The 21,165-nt window shown below is 50.6% G+C and overlaps 1 protein-coding gene across 2 annotated transcripts in view; it reads right to left on the bottom strand.

Moving 5' to 3' along the window:
- Positions 1–21,165, bottom strand: part of CD81 (CD81 molecule) — a 53,162-nt gene that overhangs the window by 20,310 nt on the left and 11,687 nt on the right. For both annotated transcript variants that reach the window (XM_068944825.1, XM_009674437.2), the window contains one exon: positions 7,312–7,426. In XM_068944825.1, the coding sequence (XP_068800926.1) occupies positions 7,312–7,426 (115 nt within the window). The remainder of the gene's footprint in view (positions 1–7,311; positions 7,427–21,165) is intronic.

The following is a 21,165-nucleotide window of genomic DNA, read 5'->3' as shown; positions in this document are numbered from 1 at the left end:
AAGGGACTACACAGAATTAGATTGTCTTCAACCGTAAAAAGGCTCATCTTCAAAAAAGAAAAATGCATTTACTTCTACTAACAAAATCTGCACATATATATATATATGTAAATATATTTAAGATCAAAGATCTTTCATTTTGTTCACTGTGATTCAGGGCCAGACACACTACGGTTTACGCTTGCAAGCCCGTTACAGTTGGCATGCCTACTGGTAAGCCACAGACTAACCAGGGCTTGAAGAAGTACAGCGCAAGCAGGTGATGGAAGAAAGTGGGCCTGGACCAGCTGCGTGTGCCCGCACGGATCACGGCGCAGCGTTACGCCAAGGCAGAAGGTGGCTTTTCGCTAGTGTTTACTACAGGACCTAGAAATCTTTCCATGGAAAGTTCAGCAGAAGGTTTCCTGGGCTGTGGAGTCTAATCCCATGATATAAAGGAGTTGGCCACCTTTAAAAGATGCCTGATATTTCCCGAGGAAAGGGGGTGAGAAAGGAGCAGCAGCGGGAAACACAGAATCAGCCCTTTAAAGTAACTCGGTGTTGCTCACGCGAGGTCGGCACTCACTTTAGAGGTTAGGGCTGCCGGTTTCCAGAGCCTGGACAACATATCCAAGTTCACAGCTCAGCCCCCGTCCATGCCTCTGCAATGAAAATCTCATCTCGGTGAAATCCTGGAAATGCTGCTTTGTCCAAGCCAGTCCCAAGAAGGCTAAGGGTGAAAGAGCTGCTTTTAGAGCTAGGAGAAACCGATCCTCAACCGTTGCTTAGCCAACATACCCCTGTTCAGATGACGCAACGCTACTTGGCCCACGGTGGGCCAGCTAGGATGTTATGTGCCACTAGCCGGATCTGGGACAGAGCGAGACCCATAGGAAGAGGGGCAGCGCCCCACCGACGTCAAGGACAAGTCTGCAGATGCAATTGCACTGCAACATCAGCCTGGAACCCAGACAGACTTAGAAGTGCCCCCCTGCTTTTTTGGCCCAATTCTTAACAGTCCGGTCTCTGTGAAAGGCAGCTTGAACTCATTTCCAAGCAAAGAAATTGAATCGTGTTTGCACGGAGCAGGACTGTGAAAAAGAGAGTCTCCAACCTCACCTGGAGTTTTAACGCCGAGCGTGGCTTAAACAAGACACGAGGCACGGGGTTAAAATTCGCCTGAGGCTACTGCTGCCCCCAGTGTCTCCCCCTCGCTCCCGGCTGCCTGATCTGCTCGTGAGCTAGTCCCAGAATCGCCACCGTTTTCGGTCTCCTTGCTTTGGGGCAGGGGAGTGGGGAGGGGGAAGGTGCCTTTTAATTGGGGCAGCAATATCCAGAAGGACAGGGCAGAAAGGGAGCGGCAGCAACAGCTTCAGCGTCCAAATTTAATTCGCCATCACGTGCCTGTCCGAAATTTTACACTCCTCCCAAGGAGCGCCGGTGCCACAGCACTCTGGGGGAGAAAAACAAACCAAAACAAAATAAAAAAAAAAAAACCCAAAACAACCAAAAAGAGGGAGTCACTAGCCAGGAGAGGAATTATTATTAAAAAGCAAAAGTCAGGGAACAGAAGAGAAAAAAAATCACCGCCCCTCCCTCCCCCAAACAACTCCCAGAACTACGCAGAAAACCTCTCGCCCCCTCCGCCGGCTCGCGCGCCCCTGCTCGCAGCTGGCCCCGCTCCCGGGGACGATCAGCGCGCCGGGGAGCGCTGTTCCATCACTTGCTATTAACAGCTGGATACAGATTTCCTATTTTGGACCTGCCGAGTTAGAGCGAGGCCAAAAACCCTCCGACCGCGGCGCTCAGGTCTCTTCAGGCAGACCGAGCGAACGGGGGACGAGGGGGGCAGAGGCGGCGCGCTCCCTCCCCGCGGCCAGCCGGGGCAGAGCGCGGGGACCGGGCAACCCAGCGAGAGGGGAAACGAGGGAAAAACGAGGGTTTCTCCGCTTGAGTCGGGCCTTTGAGGAGAACAACAACAAGCTGCGGGTTCCCCCACCCTGCTGAAAACGTTTTGAGCATCCAGACGCCTGAACTCTTCCTCATGCGCTAGGTGCCCGCTGCTGGTCCCCCTCGGCCCCCCTGCGACCGGACGCCCCCTCGCACCAGCCCGGCTCGCTCCTCTTGGCCGCTCCAGCACCTTCGCGGAGGCAACCCAGGGCGCGCGAACCACCCAGCCGCGCGGGAGGGAGTCCTCCCTTCCCCGGCACGAGCCGCGTCTCCCCGGCTGGGGAAAGGGCTGGGGCGCTCCCAGCCAAAAGCCCCGCGAACGATGCTGCTGGCATCAAAACGGAGCGTGGACTCTGTACAAATCTCGTACGCCGGAGCAGTTAAAGTAGAGCCCAACTCTTTCCTGTTCTTCCTGCCGTCGCCCCCTCATCAGCCCGCAGCTCCCTTCCCCTCCCCGAGACGCCGGGGAGCAGAGAAAGCCAGGAGCGAAACGCCAAGAACAGAGTTACAGAGCTGCTGGTTCGCCCGACAACCCTGCCCTCATCCCCAGCTGTCTGCCACGAGACCGGGCAACCCAGAAGACTCACAAAAAGGGCAAACTAGGGGAGGGGGGGGGATTTAAGTAAGGGATCAGCTCTAGGAGGAGAGAGACTTGCTGCTGGGTGAACTTTCCACCCAGATCTGCTTGCAGAGCCAGCTCACTGCACGGCTGCCGGCACGAGCCGGAGGGCAAGGACAGCGGCTGGTGGCAACCAGACTCCACTGACATCGGCATAAGCAAACCACACCTTCAGGCAGCGAAAACACAGCGCTGGACATCACGAAGGCAAACTCCCGGGCAGGCTGGGCACGCAGCGCAGAGCCGATCTCTGCGCTTGGCAAGGCAGCTGGGCACGCTATCGCAGCAAGACACACGAGCATCCGCAAACCAGGCCCTGGCAGCTCCTTCGAAGCTACCTCAGGTAGGAGGGCACCTAGTATGAAACCAGTGAGGAAGCGACCTCGTGGTTGGTAAGAGCTAAAGGTTCATCTTCTCTGCCCTTCCCTGCGGACGTACAGCATCCACACGTCTATCGAGCGCGCGCTGACAGCGCCCTGCACAGCATGCTGTACAAAGATTATCTCCAAGAGTCATCGCTACCATGAACGTACAGTTTGCAACGACTTGAGCTCCCGAGGCTTGTCCTGTAAGTTCAGAGGATCCCTGCTGACCTTCAGCCCCTCCTAAACCCACTGAACCCTTTTTCTGTCGTATGGCTGTAACTCAGCAACACTGGTGGCCCTCACCTGCGCTTCCCCAGCAGCGTAGCTACCTGCCTGCCTCATCAACACATCATCCAGCTCACGCAGGAGCTGCAATATTGCAATACAGCCCCTCACCACACATCTGGTGCAAAACAGCAGATCACTCCTCACCCTGCAATTTGTCTTGTAACCTCTCAAAATAACTATTGCCATTAGTAGGCAACATTGCCTTCATCCACTCTCCTCTCTCCCCCTGCCAGTTTGGGGCTAGGAATCACATCGCCATGGTTCCTGAACGGCCTGGCAAAAAAAAGCAGGAGGAAAAACTCACACATGCATTGCTGTAGCCATCTAGTCAACACAGACCCCAAACATTTTGCCTTCCTCTTTTCCGCATAGTACCACTACCTTCAGTGGCTGTTTCTGGGCATCACATAAGCAAATGCTTGAAGGATGCGTTTCCTGGCTTTCCAAACCCCCGTTAGTTTAACTTGACTATTAATAGATATTTAAAGAAATAACCGGTTAACCAGTTGCTAGTATCTAACTTGGCAACACTGCTTATAATCTACAGTGTCTTTGAATGACGTTTTCTGACATAAGCTGGGCTCTTCAGATGCAGCCTTACCCAAGGGTAAGGGGCAGGAAGACTTCTGGTTTTGCAGCTGCAAAGAAAGCTAAAGAGAAGCACTGACAGCAAGACAACCCAGTCACTCCCTGAAGCTCGGCTACTGGCAAAGACCATCAATGGGAGTCGGGTACCTTATTGAGGTTCACACCGGATTTCTGGAAGGTGACTTACGCAGGGGGTCCTGATAAGTTGCGTGTGTTTGAGGGAGGGCACAGGCTCTCTCTTCAGCACAGCAAAACATTCAGAGCTAGGCAAGACACCCTTTGCAAGTAAAACGGCCTTTAAAACTGCATGCCTATTACACCATAATCCTAGCTCAGACGAAGAGCAAGTATTTTCCTTTACAATCAAAACAGCATGAAACTATGCCATTCCAGCTATTCTCAACTCGGTTTCGATTCATCTTTGAAGCAGCAAAGCAGCTAACATGCCATTTTCTGGAGCATTACGTCCACAGCCAAACTGGAAGTGCCAAAAGCAAAGACTGCGAGGAGCGGCCACGATCAGATGCTTCTCGAGCTGCACTAAGAAGAAGCCCATGAGCAAGAGCTCGTTTGCAACCTTTACAGCTGGCCTGAAACACGACTAGCTGGACACGAAGGAAAATCAAAGCCCCAGGGGGAGGGTATTTCTTGCAGAAACCCCCCAACCTCCCGGGCTGCTCCTGGAGGGCCATGGCTGGCCGCCGCAGGAATCTGCAACAACAGGTGGCCAAGGCGAGCGCAGGCGGGAACGCCGCCTCCTCTCCTCCCCGCTCCCTTCCCAGCGAGCGGGGAGGCCCACACCAGCAAACGAGAAAGTGGTGGTGATTAGGGGGGAGGGAGCAAGCACAAAAGCACCTCCCTCCCCGCTTGGCATCAGAGGGGCGTCCAGTTGGCGGCCACCTGCCGGAGCGCGGAGACCCGGCGCGCAACGCGACGGGGAGCAAACCCGCCTCGGCTCTCGGCGGTGAAAACCTGCTGCGTTCCTGGGCCCGCCGGCAGGCCAGGCCAGATAAACCCCCTCGGTCGCTGTCCTGCTCCCCACCACGTCCTCCTCCTCCTCTCGCTTCCCACGTGCTGTCCAGTCCTCCACGCAGGCTGCAACTGTTTAGTATTTTACCTCCCCTGCAGCGCACCCAAGCGCGCCACTAAACCAGCCTTTACGAAACGGCTTTAACTTTGGGACAGGAGGAAGGAGCACAGGGTGTCCCCACGCTGCCGCTTTCCCCACTTTTTCCCCCCTCCCGACAAGGGGCAGAGCCCACAGCGCGAGCTTGCTTCCTCCAACAGTTTTATTGCTTCCCGCGGCACCAGCCTCCTGGACAGGTCCCGGGACAAGCGCCCCGCGCCAGACACCAAAAAGCGGTTTGCAAGGAAAAACAGCGCCGGAGGCCAAGCCCAAGCACATGAGCGAGAGGTTCCCGCTCGCGAAGTGGGAACGCTGTGTGCGTGTGGATGTTGGACGCCAGAGGAGGAAAAGCAGGGCGTGCGCCGCCGCGATGGGAACGTCAGCTGCGAGGGGCGGGGGGGGGGGAAGAAAAAGAAAAAAGAAAAGGAAAAAAAAAAAAACCAACCCAGGAATCCCAGACTTCAGACTCAAGAGGCCTGGCCGGGAGAGACGGCAGCTGAAAGAAACGCTCTGCTATTATTACTGAATGGAAATTACAGCCACCAGAAGGAATCCAGGCAGCTCTGTTGCTCAATATAACTTTAAAAAGACAGCCAGCCTCCAACCACAGGCCGCTCACGGGCATCGGAAAGCCCAGCAAGGTGGCACCCTTCCTGCTTCAGTGGTCTGCTCCCCACTGGCCTTTAAAACAGCGGAGAACCAAAAGGGGTCGAAAAGCAAAGGACGCACAACATGCAGGAGAAGAGGACTTGGCAACCGCACCTCCAGGTCCCCCAGATTGTGGAAGAAGTTTGTTAACCAGAGAGACATCAGCCGCTTGCCCCAAGAAAGAAAGGAGACATTTGGGCCAGATCCTGGGAAGGGATGAGAATTTAATTTCTTAGAGCTCCCTTTTTTCTCTCCCTCTCTCTTTTTAAGATGGAAAACATGCAAAGGCAAAATGCTCTAAATGCAACTCTGTGTGAGGCAGGAGGGGGACAGAGCACAACAGTGGAAAGCCGGCCGTTGGCGACAGCAGGAGCACCTACTGTAACTGCTTGCAGCTGGGGAAAAAGGACTTGAGCGTGTTATTTAGCAAGCGAGGAAAGGAAACTGAAGACAAATCCTTTAAGGAAGGTAATTTTCTCCTACAGATGAGAACAGGACATAGGATTAGACTGGTCCAGCTCCACGCATTTCCTACAACTATCCCATCCTTGGGGCGAGAGGGGGTTTCTTTCCATCTGACCAATTCCCCCACTCTCCCAGTACCTTACAGAGGGGAGAGATTTGGGGCTTTCCTGCCTCGCACAAAATCAGAAGAGATGACGTCCTATCAGGCAGAGGCATCGCACATGAAAATAACAGATAAGACTTTTCTCAGGAGATAATTAGCCCTCTAGGAACGGGAGGGCAGGGCTGCGGCGAGCGTCGTTGCGCGGGGTGGACGCTCCTCTCATCCCAGCACGCTGGGGTCAATTTTTGCTCGAAGTCTGTAAATCTCCAACGGGATTGCCAAGAGGAGAGCTTGGTCCACACGAGACAGGCGAGACTCTCGAACCTCCCTCCTTCTTCTGCAAGGCCCAGGCGTACACCGTGCAGGTGCTCTCCGCACCCCTGCCTCTTATCTGAGGAATTCAGGAGCGAGCGAGCGGTCCTCGCCCGGCGCCTGGCAGCTCGCACCCTGGCCAGCCGGCATCGGCCCCAAAGCGGAGGCCGGAGACCGCCTGGAAGCGGCTCGCAAGCTAGACTGCTGGACAGCAGGACAAAATATGGGCTTTCTTCTTCCAGCCAGTCAGCCTGCTGTCAAATCAAATAAAATCATACTAAGCTTAAACATACATACAGACGCTCCACCGGCCCCTCCTGGAGAACATGAGTCACGCTCCTCTGAGTTGTACTTTCCATTGCCAACTGTTCCTTCAGCTACTTTTATATCCCTTCGGGAGAGGGACGAGGAAACAAGACATGCATCCAAATCCCCCATCTTTCCAGATCAATCACGCACCCTCTGCTGAAGCCAACGCGTTGTAGAGGAGACCATAAGCAAGAATAACGTCAAAGAAAATCTGTTACACAGAAACACTGACCAGAACTAAAGGTCTTTTGCACTTGTAGCCCCTGGGACTTTGGCCTCTACGTTTCGGACATGGCACAGGTGACATCTAACAAACATTTTGATTTGCATGTGGTAGATGTTTTGGGGAACACTGGGGAAGCAATAGATGTTTTAAGTTCTACCTTATGCTGCATCTTGCTGAGTCTGTTCCTCTCCCACTACAAACCTCTCTGTACAATATCATCCTTTCTGTTGTGCTTCTGGGCACATCGTGGTCCACCCCAACAAATCACCCAGGGGTGAACCACCGACAGAGCAGGGCCAGCTCTCCCCACCCTTCTCCTTGGAGGCTACTTACCAACGTAGAAGGTGTTGGGGGCTTGCTTGTCCCCCAGCTGCAGGTAGAGGATATTCGTAGTCTGTGAATCATGACGGAGCCATAGGGCCACTCCCAGGATGATTCCTCCGGCCAACTAGGGAGAAAGAAGAGGGGAACCACACATTAAGCACTGCTCCGTCCACCACGCTGCTGGAGAGGCCTTGGTCCACACCTCTCGGGCGGCACAGACTGGGGAAAGAGGTCTCGCTCCATGAAGCTGCTCCGAGATAGGTTGGCAGGCACGGGAGCGCGGAGAAACAGCTTTGCCGCTACTCTTAGTTTTCACGCGGGGGCAAAAGACTTGTGTCCCCGACACCAGAGGTGGTCTGCTCCCAAGGGAGTGCCTCGCTCTCCCGAACCCCTCCCTTTCCAGCAGCCTCAGCAAACCCTGCCAGGATGCCCCTGCGAGGAGCGGCACAAAGAGCACGAGGACTGCTTCTAAGGAACCGTCTCAGGCACAAGAGAGGCCCTAAATACCCGTCGTGGTCCATTTCTCAGCTCGTAGTTGCGAGATAATCTGAGCTTCCCTTTCAGCTTGCTACAAGTTCTTGTTTTCTCTTGTAGGCCTGCAGTTATTTAAAAAAAAAAAAAAAAAAAGTTTCCCTCCCGCCATGGAAAACGGGCCCAGTTTCAAACCAGCGATACCCTGAACGTGTGCCAGGGAGCACTTAACGTGCCTGCTGGTTTGCCACAAGGGCCACGGGCTGCCACAGCGGAGAGCCAGGCAGGACTCCCGCCCTCTCCTGCCCGCGCCGCTCACACCACGCTTGCAGAAGCGCCCGCTCCTGCTCGCGGCTGCGGTAAACACAGTCAAGTCTCCCAACCCTCCTTCCCCCCTGCAAAAAAGCCCACAGCGCTACCCTCACCTACATTCAGTTATTGACGGGAAACATCTTCACTTCTCCCAGCTCTCATCCCACCTGTTGGCTGCTTGCTATTAGTGGTTCCCCTTATATTTTCCAGGAGCATTAGCCTTTCCAGATAAGTGCAACCCTTAGATCCATTAGGGAGACCTTTAACTTACAGATTATCCTTTTCATTTAGCCTTGTCCCACCTCTGCAACGTGTTTTGAACCATACGCAGCTTACAACTTTTTCCAGGTCGCATGGATCGCATGATTCCCATACTCTTCATGGATTTATTAGAGGACCTTTCACTCTGAGCCTGTGCAATGTGCTTTCCAGTTCCCGTAGGTGACTTCTTTCCTACGAGTTATTTTATATCTGTTAAAATGGAATATTAAGTCTTCCCTAAGCGCCAAGAGACCTACGAACGAAGCCTTTAGGAGCCTTTTTTTTTTTTTTTAACCTTCAGTTCTCAGTGGGCCGTTATCTGGTAATTTCATTTATCCATTATGGACACACACATTCCTGTGTGGGTTTTTTTTTTTTTTTTGATACCATTAGATTATAAAACCTCGAGTGTATAGCTTAAGTCCCTCAAACAGCATTGTATTTACAATGAGGTAGTGCACATCTCATTTCACCCTTCCATTTGTACTTTTTAGAAACTGCGTAGAAAGGAAAGGCCAGAGTAGGGATAAGAAAGTGTTTGGGAGAACTGTCAGCTTTTCTCTCTGCCCTGAGTCTCTCGTCAGACCCCAAGTACGCTACTTCCTCTCTAGGTTTAGGTTTCAAGTTTGAGCGGACTTAATGGGATAGAGCTTTCTACACCCTTAAAAGCTGTTCTGCCTTGGAGTAGACTAGATCAATCAAAATGACAGAAATGCATTCATTTAAATGCAGATGAATAGCAACAGAGCAATGCAGAGTAATAGCAAAAAAATCTTTGCAGCACTTTGAACTGCTGCAACACCTGTTAGCGGGGAATCCAAAACGACTTCAAAACCCCCCACAAAACACAGTTCCCCAGGATGTCCGTATCTTGACGTTTAGCACAGCGTTTAAGAGCACAGGAATGACTTAAGAAGCCTAATTTAACAGGAGCCAGCAACGTTTTCAGAAGCATCCTTTAGTTATATCCTATTATTTCCCTCCCCACAGATCTCTGGGATGTTCAACGTCCAAAGGGGATAGCCCGTTATTTGCACTGGCTGTCCTTGCTGCATCTCTTTGACTACTATCTACAGTCTTTTTCCCAAGGTATCCCATGAGTATGCCAACCCCTGGGGCTCTCAGCTTGTACTGCTCGGTTGACTGACCGTTTAATTTCGTAACATAGTACAAAAGAGAAATCTTACTGTAGGCCCGCACAGGAGGAAAGGTGGATTCTGAGCAGTAAATGGGGATAACCCTTTCCTTCCCGCTCCTCCAGCGCTACGTGTTCACCAGCTTCGGTGGCTGGCAAACATGACAGGGCATAGCAAGACATAATTCCCTTTTTCAAGGTTATTTGGGTTTTTCTCTTTGTCCCACCCAGCGAGACACGTGCCTTGGTTCAAGCCCTGGCACAACATACCACTTTTGGAGGCTACTACAGATGCGTTTGGCAGAGCTGAGCAGCTCCACTAGCTGACTAAGTAGAAAACACGGCCTAGCCTGAACAGACTTTTCAGCAGATCCAAGGCATTTCTAGTAGGGCTCACTGTGCTAATCCATTACATATCCACCCCCTTCAACCGAAACCATTGCGGGAGGGGAAGAAAAACCATACGTGAAAGAAGAAACGCCTTAAGAATTCAAGATCACTTCTAAGAAATGCTGGAAGAATCGTTTTCAAATGCCAATTTAATTTTGAATGTCTTTTTTTTTTTTAAAAAACAACTCATCTAAAAAAAGCGCACATATATAAAGGAAAGATAACTACTGAACAGTATAGAGGAGGAAAGAAGCTTTTTTCAAAAGTGTCTTTGAGGCAGGTCAGCTACAAGCATGCAAGGCACTACAAAGATTGCATTTAAAAAAAAAAAAAGAGCTGGTTCAGTAACAGCACAAAGTCTACAACTGAGCAATTGCAGCAGAGCCTAAATGAATATACGGACTAGGATTCCCAGAAAAGATTCTCAGTGGTAGCCTAACTTTGCCCCTTCTGGGGTCAGTTGGTGGTTTTCTTCCTTGCAAACTTCTGCAAACCCAGCTAAGAGATTCTTGTGGGGGCACCATCAAAAAAAAAAAGCAAACCACTTTGATGAAAACACACAATTTGTGCAAAATTCACAGGGCAGGTTGACTTAGTGGCTTTGAGCTGCCACATCCAGTTAATGGAATGAAAAAATCCCCACCAGCACCTACCATCCTGCCTGGCTCTTTGGGGAGGAAGAAGGGGATTTTGCCAGCCTTTCATGCTCCTTTGCCTCCAAAGCAATCAGCTTTAACACTTCCTCTTTAGGAGTCAGTGCCACCGTCCTGCCTGGACATTGCCTTATCTCGCCTGCCTCGGAGCGCCCAGGGTCCTCCGCATACTTGCTATAGAAAAAGTAGTGAAAGTCGGTCCCTGCTCAAACTCAGCTCCAAATAAGGTAGCTAGTGGCTTAGCAGAAACCTACCCCAATCCAGCCTGGTATTTCTCATTCATTGTCTAAGAACATAATAAAACCCATGTTTATTTATCCTCTTGGAATAAAGACTGTCCCAAAATTAATCAGTGCCATTTTTAAAGTAAAAGTCTTTCTGTGGCTCCCATGGGAAACGAGATCCCAAGAAGATTTGGGTTTCTACACTGGTCGGGAGAGGTGAAGAAGAGATTGCATACGTTACTGCTGTTACAAAAAGGTGACAGGCTTGGAATAGCGCCAACACCATGCAACAGCCCACAGTTTTGAAGGGCTGAGAAAAGGGACTCCTTTTAACGCTTTTTCAGAAGTCATTCATAACGAAGAGTGTGCAGTCAGTGGTATGTATAAAAAGACATGTGCCTTTCACCATCAGAAACGTCATATATCTTGAAAGCACCAAGGAATTTGGCCACTTGGGATTCTGCAAGGAAGGAACCAAGACGGAGAGAAGGAAAGAAGGGAAGGAAAAAACTCCTCATCAAATTGCCATAGTAACCCTGGCTTCCAGGAGAATAACTCTATTTTAAAGAGAACAACCCAGAGGTGGCTTGCAAAAACGTGAAAGGAAAGCTAGATGCTTCCACACAGACAGCGGTTTTTCTTAGTCACTTTCTTCTTCTGAGCATGAAAAATTTGGTCAGAACAAAAAACAAATGCATGTGCATTGCTCTTTCCCCTGCCATGTTGCCCTCTGTGCTCAGCAGATACTAGTATCTAAACCAGTATGCAGAGGACAAGGATTTGATACCAGCTTTGTGCAAAATGCCAGCAGCAAAGCTGGACTAAGTGCTGTTTGCTCCGAAATGAATAAGAGGAGCAGCAGCTGATTTAAATGCAAATGCACATTAAAGTGCCTGATACAGAACCAGAATATCAGCAAACTGCAAGCTGTTCTCTAAATTTATTTATTTTTAAATCATTTGGGAGCAGAGAAGTCTCAGAGAGAGTCTCTTCTGATTGTCCAATCCACCCCAACAGTTAGGTCTACCTGACTAAGGAAGCATCTGAACCATCCCCAAATACTCTAGGTTTCAGCCCAAGTCTGCTGTAGAAACACCACAACTCCCTCACCACCTGACTTTATTTGATTTTTTAACAGAGCACAGAGGACCTTCGAATGGAAGTTTTAATCCAATAGCAGCTGGATTTCTTAACAGAAAATGATGTTAGCTTACTAATGAAAATAGGGTTCAGTCAGTGATGAATAACTTTTTCCATACATCCTTCCACCACCAGAAAAGCCCTGAATATAATTACAGCATCTTTCTTTCCAAAGGAAAGACGACAAGGGGGAGAAACCCTCTTCGGCTTTGCCACGAGCCTCCCTCCCTTGCCCATGCAGCCGCGCGCCAGCGGGGACGACCCCATCGGGATGCAAACCCCAGCGCTGTGCCACCCAGAGACAACTACTTTTAGGCTCCCCTTCCAGGACATCCGCGTGCCATCCGGGAAAACCGCCCGGCGCTGGAGCGCTGTTCTGCCCCTCCGGCGGGACGCAGGGGCGGCCGGTCCGGGAGAGCCGCCTCTGCCTCCCAACCCGGACCAGCCGGCAGCACCCAGTGCCGGAGCGGCCGCTCGGATGCCTGCCTAAAAATGGAGCTTCGCCCCGACGGGCACCATCAGCACAAATGTCAGTCTGCTTCGCTTCCTGTGTGGCATCTCGCACGTTGCTAGAGGAATCTAGTTTTTAAACGCAGCGTCGATGCGTTCCAGATATAAGCTAGGTATTTCCTTTCCTCTCCGTCCTATGAACACCGCTGAAGATTTAATCAGGTGATGATAAGATTTAACCCCCCCAAACCCCATGGTTTGCACAAAGCCGGCCCTCTTCCCATCGCCAGCTGTTGTGCTGCATTGAGATACATCCCCCAAACCAAACTAACACCTCCTCTGTCTTCCCTGCCCCTTCAAAAATTCACCATAAACCTAGACGGGAATCCAGTCTAGGGCATGCTACCTGTACTGCCTTGTTAGGGCTGTCCAGGGCAAGGATGTGGCAGACCCTACAAACCATGCCCAAACAATGCAGCCACGAGCACGTTTCCCAGAGTAGGGGAGGTGGCTCAGCGCAGGCTCTCAGCATTTCCTCTTGACTGCAGTTTTCCAGCTTCCAAAGATTTATTGCCTCTCCCACAGCCGGCCAGCCTTTTCCAGCTGGATCTTGCCTGCCGAGGCTGTATGTAGGACTTGTTTTCAACAAGGGCAGACATTCCTGCTCTGCGTGATGCATAAAAATGCAATAGGAGGTTCCGATTAGACCCTGCCTAAGGGAAGAGGAAGAAGCCCCCGAGATGCAACAACCCCCGTGAAGGGAGATCAGAGGGCGACAGCGTGAACGCATTTTTGCGCAACTGAAACAGAACGTGGCACAGCAAGAAGCACTTCATTTCATCATCCTGCAAATGGTCCGATTTCCCTCCTCCTCGGAGGAACTGAAACGGCGCTCTGCCCGGCTGCTTCCAGCTTGGATCCCATCTCTCCCACCAGGATGGTTTTCTCCAAGGTTCAAGAAAACTGCTCCTTGCTGCAGCAGAAAGTGGCACAGGGCAACCCAGCAACTACCAGGCAACCCAGCAAGCCCTGCCCTGTTTCCAGAGGACTTATCACAGTTTGAAAAATCATGATTAAGCACGAATCCCTGCACAGGGTCTCCAGGAGCCCCTTTCACTTGTGGCGTCCCTTCCAGCTCCTGCCTTGCCCCAGGCAAGCCCATAATTCGGGGCTGTAAGAAACGGCCCTTTTCCCTGCTTTGACAGGACATCACCACAGCAGCCCCTCCGGAGCAGGAGGGCCTTCGGGGGCTGGCCGCAGCACTAGCACGGCTGCTGCTTCCCAGACGCGCCGGTACGCCAGGATGTGCATCATCCCTTGGTCCCTTCCGCTGTCACCACCCCTTTTCCTCCGGCTCCCTTCTCCTCCTCCCCCTTCTAAATAGGTTTCCTGGCGAGGAGGGGGAAGGAGGAAGAAGTACCAGCCGCTGCCGGCCCCACAGACATGTCACCGCAAAGCCGACATCCTGCAGCTAAATCAGGAGGAGGAGGGAAGGCGAGGTGCCAGCAGTCTCACAACACCATATTTTCAGAAGCACAGATTTCACAGCTTCCCATGGAGGTGACCAGTCCTCCCCTGGGACTCCCCTTTCCGAGCTCTTCTGACCCAAAAGCGAGGCACTGCCCAGGCTCTACTCCAGCCTTGCACCTTCCCGAGAGCCAGAAGAAGTTCCTGCCTAGCTGCAAAAATACGTATGAATGAGACTTTGCGTATAGCTGCCAAGATAGCCACGCCGCCTCCCTTCCCTCTTACACGTGCTGGGTATTGCTTGGGGACAAAGTCACCACAGTAACCCTAAACCACCTCCTAGATCAGAGGAATGAAGCACCCGCACAATGAATGTTTTGGCGAGGAATACATCCCCTTTACCGCTCAAAATACAGCAGTACAAAATTGCTGCTGTGGCACGGGTGCACACAGTTTCCACCTGCCGCAAGAAGCCCCGTAAATACCGCGGTCACTGGCAAAAACAATGCTGCCGGGAAGCCGTCACAGATTTTCACATGCTCTAAGATTCAGGTTCAGGATTAAAGATTTTTATCAGGTTTCGCAAAGTTTACACCTGCCCCTCACAGCCTCCTTTCTGCTGCCCGGGAAACTGAGCCCTTTGGCGGAGGGCAGCAACGGGACAGCACCCTGAGCACCCGCCAAGGGCTCACGGCGCCCATGTCCTCTCCAAAACTGCTTGCAAAGTAGCCAAGACAAAGTAAAACCATATCCCCCTTTCTATGCATGGGCAACTGAGGCACAGAAAGGGCTGCAGTATCTTGTCACACAAGAAGCCTGTCACACAGCCAGGAATTAATTGCTAAATTGGGGTTGAATACTTTACTCCCAGGTCATTTATTGCTCTCTAGCCAGAAGAGCAGATATCATATTATCAGCTGCAACATGTGCAGCATAAATAATGAAAAAAAACATTTTGTTACTTATCTCAGATCCAGCATGAAGAAAAAAAATAAGGAGCTAGAGATTCTGCACCTTGATGAAAATTATCATTGGAAGAGGCAACACATACATGTTTAAGCAGCTTGCAAAACATGTACTAGGACGTTACAAGCTTTGCACTGGTGTCTAGAAGACCGAGCCAGGAACAACAGCACGTGATCATTCGTGGTACTGTGCACACCTAGAGGCAGGCTGCATTAAAGGCAGGGACAAGCCAGCACACATGCTCTGCACCTCTTTTGTTGGAGAGCAGAAGTTAAAAATCTCATCCAAGGCGACAAGATTAGTTCTGTGGAAGCACGTAAGAGACTCCAAGTACAGTAATCTCTATGCTAGGAGCTAAACGCCAAAAACTAAGCCTATGACCCAAGGAACTTAGAGCTATGAAGTCATGGCAGTCTTCACATTAAGACAGCAGAAGATCATGCCAGAGGTTCACTTAAACTTTTAAATAGGAACGTTATCACTTAACTATGCCATTAACAGAAGGAAGAGAAGTTCACAAAAGCTTATTTTTTTCCATCGCTCTACCTGCATGACAAAAGACGACTGTCTCGGGGTGAAACAGCATCCACTGCTGGGAGAAGCCAGCAGGCAACCTTTGGCAAGCACACCACGCAGCTAACGGCAAAATCTTCTGGCCCACGGAGATAGGCAGCGGGGGAAGCCCGAGGGACCTCACGTGCACTCCTGGAAGAGCGCGACGGAATCGCCTCCTCGCTGTTTGTTTTAGTAACGGACTCTCCGTCGATGCAAGGGAGGCACGGGGTGGGCCGAGGGAAGCCCAAGAGGTACGGGGACGTTGGCTTCGGTCGCAGCGCAAAGGGAATTGCTTTCGCAGCTTGTGCCGCTGGGGCGCATGGGCATGCTTTTGCAGAACCCTACGCGCCGCGCCTGCGCTCTCTGGACCAGAGACTAAGAAAAATCACTCCGTTATGGGAGGACACAACGTGCACAAAGCCCAGGCTCTCCAGATCTGCCCAGCCTTCCCACTGTTTCACCTGGCCACAGCTTCCTGGAGTTCTCAGTTAGGAGGGAAGTTGAGCCAAACCCACCAAGATTCATGCGAGACTTCGGAGGGGGAGGGGAGAGGGAGGGGGGAGGAAGTGGAAGTGACTTAGATCAGACACATCTGAATGCTATTTGAGTGAAGACAGCCACACGTCGTAAAAGCTTCTTCTTTGAACTAGATACAGGCACCTGTGAACCACAACAACAGAAATGACTTTTCTTGGAAAACACAGAGACAGCATTTTCACTGTCTTCTGCAACTATCGCACTTGAAGGCTGACTGAAGTCCAGCCACTGAATTAAGCATTTGCAGGCAAAGCCCGTCCACACATTGAGGAAAGACCATTTGTGAAGAGACCCTTTTTTTTTTTTTCCCCCCCTTCACGAAAGAGGAAGAAGGGCTGCATTTAGTTAGTACATGCTCTGCTTTGAGAAACTCAGCTCATGGCCAGCTTCCAATATCAGCTATTAATAGAGCCACAGATCAGGACAAAATTCTTAGCTGGTACCTATAGTTACCAGCCCCACAACACTGAAGTGGTTTTCAAAACAGTTCAAAGAAATAAAAACAACCTCCCTTCTCCACCCTCCTGTAAAGCACAGAGAAGCAGCAAGCCAGATGCCAAATAAAGCTTGATGAAGAGGAGGAGACCAGGAATAGAGCATGACCCGTTATCTAGAGCTACTAGTGGGGCCCATTCACCCTCCTCTGCAGGAGGAGCACGCTTCATCCAGCCTGTGCGCTGCTCCTCGTTTACCTGCATCCCGAGGAGAGGGAGCGAGCATGAGAGAGCATGTCCTCGCCCACCTGCCAGGTCCCCCCGGACCCGGTCGGCAGCAGGAGATGGTGGCGCACCTCCAGCAGCCCAGCCAGGCAGTAGCAGGACGATCACAGCGCAGCCCTTTCCCGCTACGAGGATGCGGCCCGATCAGCCAAAAAGGCTGGGCAACATCACTCCAAACGGCCTGTCGCTCACCGCCCCGGGCCCTCACGTCAGATACGAAGCGATGATGTTTTTGCTCCTCCCAAAAAATTCCTTCCTCTCAGGCATTCAACTGGGAGCTGTATTCCCCATGCCTTATCCCCACTTCATAAAGCACCTCTGACAGGAAGCGTTACTATATACTGAGATCTTCCACCAAGGTTTAACCACCTCAGTAGTAGAGAGGAAAACAGTTTCAGATCCTGCTTTAAAATGAACTTGGCCCTACACATAAGCATTTAACGACAACGGTAATACAACTGATTTCCCTTTTTAATAATATAGTGAAAGGCACTTATACAGTACCTTTCATCGCAGGATCAAAGTGTTTCTCCAGGTATTAAACACACGTTAATGCTCTTGCAGGAGATAGCGTTACACCAGTTGGTAGAACCACCGCCTCAGGAACGCAGAATTATTCCTCCTTTCAGCCACCAGTGACGTTCCTTCTCCGAGTCCAACACAGCTTGTTAAATGAAACCATGCACCCGCATATACCAGGGAACCAACCTCTTCAAAAGACCAGGTCAAATAGCCTTCTCCATGCAGAGATCTAAGAAAAGGTTTCATAGGCTGATGGTAGAACTGCGTTCACTGGCTGCAAAGCCCAGAAACACAAAGTGAGCCATCATCAGGAAAACTTAGATCTTGGTACTGAGCCTATTCCTGACGATCACCCGCCAAGAAAACGTTTCCCTCGACCTTCAAAGGCAGGCATTAAGTAGCTGCATGTTCAAATACATGTGGAAATACATTTGGCTGTATATTACCCAAATATACCAAAGTCACTGGCACACAGTACTGGAAAAGTGTCATATTACTGGTGTTTGCAATGCTCTGTGCAATTCCCAGGGAGAGCAATAATCAAAACAAACACCCTACACTCTGCACTAGAGAGGCCTGCTATGCACTATGACTAACATGATTTCTACTACTTCCAACATAGGGCCTGTACGAGAGGCTGCTAAACCGAATTCGAGCTGTTCTATGAATCTATAGAGTGGTTTCAAAATTGTGCTTTAGATCTGCAAACCACATTAACCACCAGTTCTTCCATTTTGTTGTCGTGACCTCTTTTAGGACTTGTGAGCAGTAGCGCCCATCTTCCCTCCTTGTCACATCAAGACAGCTGGGAGGTCATGAGCTTTTAAGCAATTATCACCATGGGACTACCACCATTCACAGAGGGTTCAGAAGTTCAGGGTTTGCTACCTCCTTCCGATATCACCTCCCATTCACCAAACCCAGATACCTCAGTGTATCCTTTCTAAAGGCCAGAGGGGAATTACCAGATTTCCCAAAGCTGCACAGAACAAGGAAATGCTCAACTTTTCAATCGATTATCCCGATGCATTCCCTTAAAGTCACTGCCTCCAAAATAGAAATGATGTTTCATTCTCATGTTCTTTCTGCTCTTCTCTGTCCTTCCCTTTGGACTCTAACCATAGCGCACACACTCAACACAAGCAACAGACAATAGTTACGTGTTGTCTGGAAAATGGAATTAGAAGCAAGCTCTCCCTTTTAATTAGACACCTCTCTGGCAGCGCAGCAGCAGCGCTCTATATCTGCAAAGCCGCCACAGGCTGTACTAGATAATAAGCTGGGTGATCCTTTTCACAGCCAGTCAATTTCTCCTTGGTTATGCTTAATTATATCTTAAAATAGCTCTCTGGCTTCTGGCTTTCTTCAGCCTCTCCAGGGACTCTCTCTCAGCAGCAGTCAGTTCAGCCAGGGCTGTGGACAGCCCCACACGCTGAACTCTGGAGAGCGGATTCAACTAACTTAGGAAACCAGATGAAGTCCGACTCATCTGCATGAGACCCTGCCCAGGGCACAGCAAAGAGCGCCAGGTAGAAACACAGCTCAACCCCACCAAACGTCCAGCCCAAACCAGCTCCAGATTGATGAACAGAGATCGCCCACTCCACAATAAAACCGCAAGAGCTGGTGGCGTTTCAAAGCAGCCATTATATAACCTGGTACTATTCATTCTCCATCTTGCAAGGTAGAGAAGTGAAATGCCTCCTTCAAAGGCTGCTCGACTGGGCACCAGCCACCCTGGTTTCACAGGGTGAGACTGGAAGGCTTATTTCTGCAGAACTCTGCGCCCACAGCGCAGAGGTTCTCTGAAAAACCTCCTCCTTAGCGGTGCAAGAGCAGGTGCCCACATGCCTTCAGCCACTGAACTGTTTCACACGCTCTGCATTCGGCACTCCGGCCAGCAGGAACCTAATCATCCAACCCAAAGGCACTCACTCAGCCTCTGCTGATATCCAGAAAACCTTTGTCCCTCCACACCTCTCAAAATATTTCAAAGACACTGTTTAATTCAGCCATGCAAGATGCTATATTAAAACAAAAATAGTGCAGGGGTCAAGCTTTAAGGTTGCCAGACACGTACGTAGTGTAGCACAGAAGCCCTCCCACCCCACGTTTCAGTTCCTGTTGCTACCTTTAGCTTCCCCCACTACCTTGGTCAACGGATGTTGCTGTATAACCCACAGGGATCACTTCTTTCCTGCAACAAGGCAGAACGTTTCCCGAACATTGCCTCGACACAACCCGATGCGACTTTGCTCGCTTCAGAGGAGCCGTTCTTCCTTAATCCTCCAGCAAGTCCAGCATCTTCTGTTTCAGATACATGGGACAAGGACCACGGGGGGGGGGGGGGGGGGGGGGCGGCGGAAGAAAAAGAAAAAAAACTACCAACCTCCCAAAACCTCCCGCAGAGGTTACTGCTTCGGCACCCTGGGGAACTAGCACCAGGGCAGACTTTTTTCCCTTCACTTTCCAACACAACCGCCTTGCTAAGCTTCCCCACTGCATTGCCAGGAGTAGGAAAGGGGGAGGAAGCCAGTGGGGTGTCAGTTTATTTACACTCCAGCAGGACAACAGAACTACTTTAAAACCTTATCATAGTTTCTTACTTATTTGTTAACACAGTTAAGGCTTAGAATTGCTTCCTTTCTTCCTCTTGAGCATGGGAGTAAGCTGCTTTTCAGCATGCTAGGAAAGCGCAGCGCCTGCCAAACTTTTGCTTCTGCCTCGCACTTGTTTTTGCCAACACCACCGACCTCAATTCAGTGCAAAGCAAGTGATAAGCAAATGAGTCTGAGGAGCTGAACGACCCTTGCATACTAACCAGCTGGAACGACCACATCGCTGTGAATCCCATCCCACGCTGTGCGTTCTCCTCTGTTTAAAGGCTACCTGCAAGCTAGAACACCTGCACCACTAGCCTGCAAAGTGCTCAACTGCCTGCAGCAAGTATTTTCCGTGCAACTTCTTAAGCGCCAACTACAAAAGGATCCTTAGGTTAAGTCAGGGAGCAATGCAGTCTTCCCTAAATGAAAATCTTAGATTTTTCTGTACACCACATCTGCTAACTGTTAGATCTAAAATTGCCCTGGCCTGGACCACAAGTTTAAAAAAAAAAAAAAGAAAAAGAAAAAAGATATGAAAACCATGAAAGCCATTGTTTAACAACTGCTGAGCTTCACAGTCTCTCAGAAAACATAATTAATTGTAACAAAGCAACTACTAGAAAATTAAGTCTTAAAAACTACAGTAAATGGAAAACACAGCTCTGCAAGAACAGGATAGTCATGGAAAGACACCACCTCAGCCCTTAAGAACGATGGGAGGATTCATCCTCAAACCCTTCCTGGACACGTGGATGGATGGACACGCAGGATCGTCCAAACTTGCTGTCTGCACAGAAGGCACCTCATGGCTGCAAGCAGCTTGCTTGGCCAGCGCTGGAGAGCACTGCAGGGAGCCGCTCAACCTGCCATGTCACTGGTGACAGACCAGTTCAGGAGACAGCTTGATGCACTGAGCTGCCTCCTCAGCGACCAGGAGCCCAACGCTGCGCTGCACAGCTCGCCCTTGCCAGCTCACCTTGCTGCAGCTGAAGAGCACAGATCTGACCATGCATGTTACCTGCACAACTGCGCTGGGTCTCCAGTCCTTCTCCTACAGCATGGTCTACATCTTCTGATGCAACTGGAAATTTGCAAACCTAGGCTGAAGCTTTTTTGAGAGAAAAGTACAGCCACCTTCCAGAAATATCCTGGGAAAATTAGACTCTTAAGAGTACCGGCAGCATCTGCCTTAGAGAAGGATCCTTTGTACAAAATGCCCCTTTAAAACTCAGGTAAAAGCAGATGCCCAGCTCTCTGCTCTCTCACACTGCGAGAAGGTGGTCAAGAGAAGACCACGTATGATGCAAAAAAAGCTCCCTACCTCTCCTTGAAAGAAGCTTGAAAAGCTGATGTTTCCAGTGAATTAATGTCAACAGGCTCCCTTCTCCCCGTAGGGTAGGGGCAAGCGTCAGAAGTCACAGCTGAAACCTGGTATTCCTCTTGGTCACCAAGGGTAGG

The sequence above is a fragment of the Struthio camelus genome, chromosome 5, assembly GCF_040807025.1.
Source record: "Struthio camelus isolate bStrCam1 chromosome 5, bStrCam1.hap1, whole genome shotgun sequence".
In the NCBI taxonomy this organism is placed as follows: Eukaryota; Metazoa; Chordata; class Aves; order Struthioniformes; family Struthionidae; genus Struthio; species Struthio camelus.
Note: the sequence above shows the minus strand (reverse complement) of the source record. Positions and strands in the feature narration are given on the sequence as shown.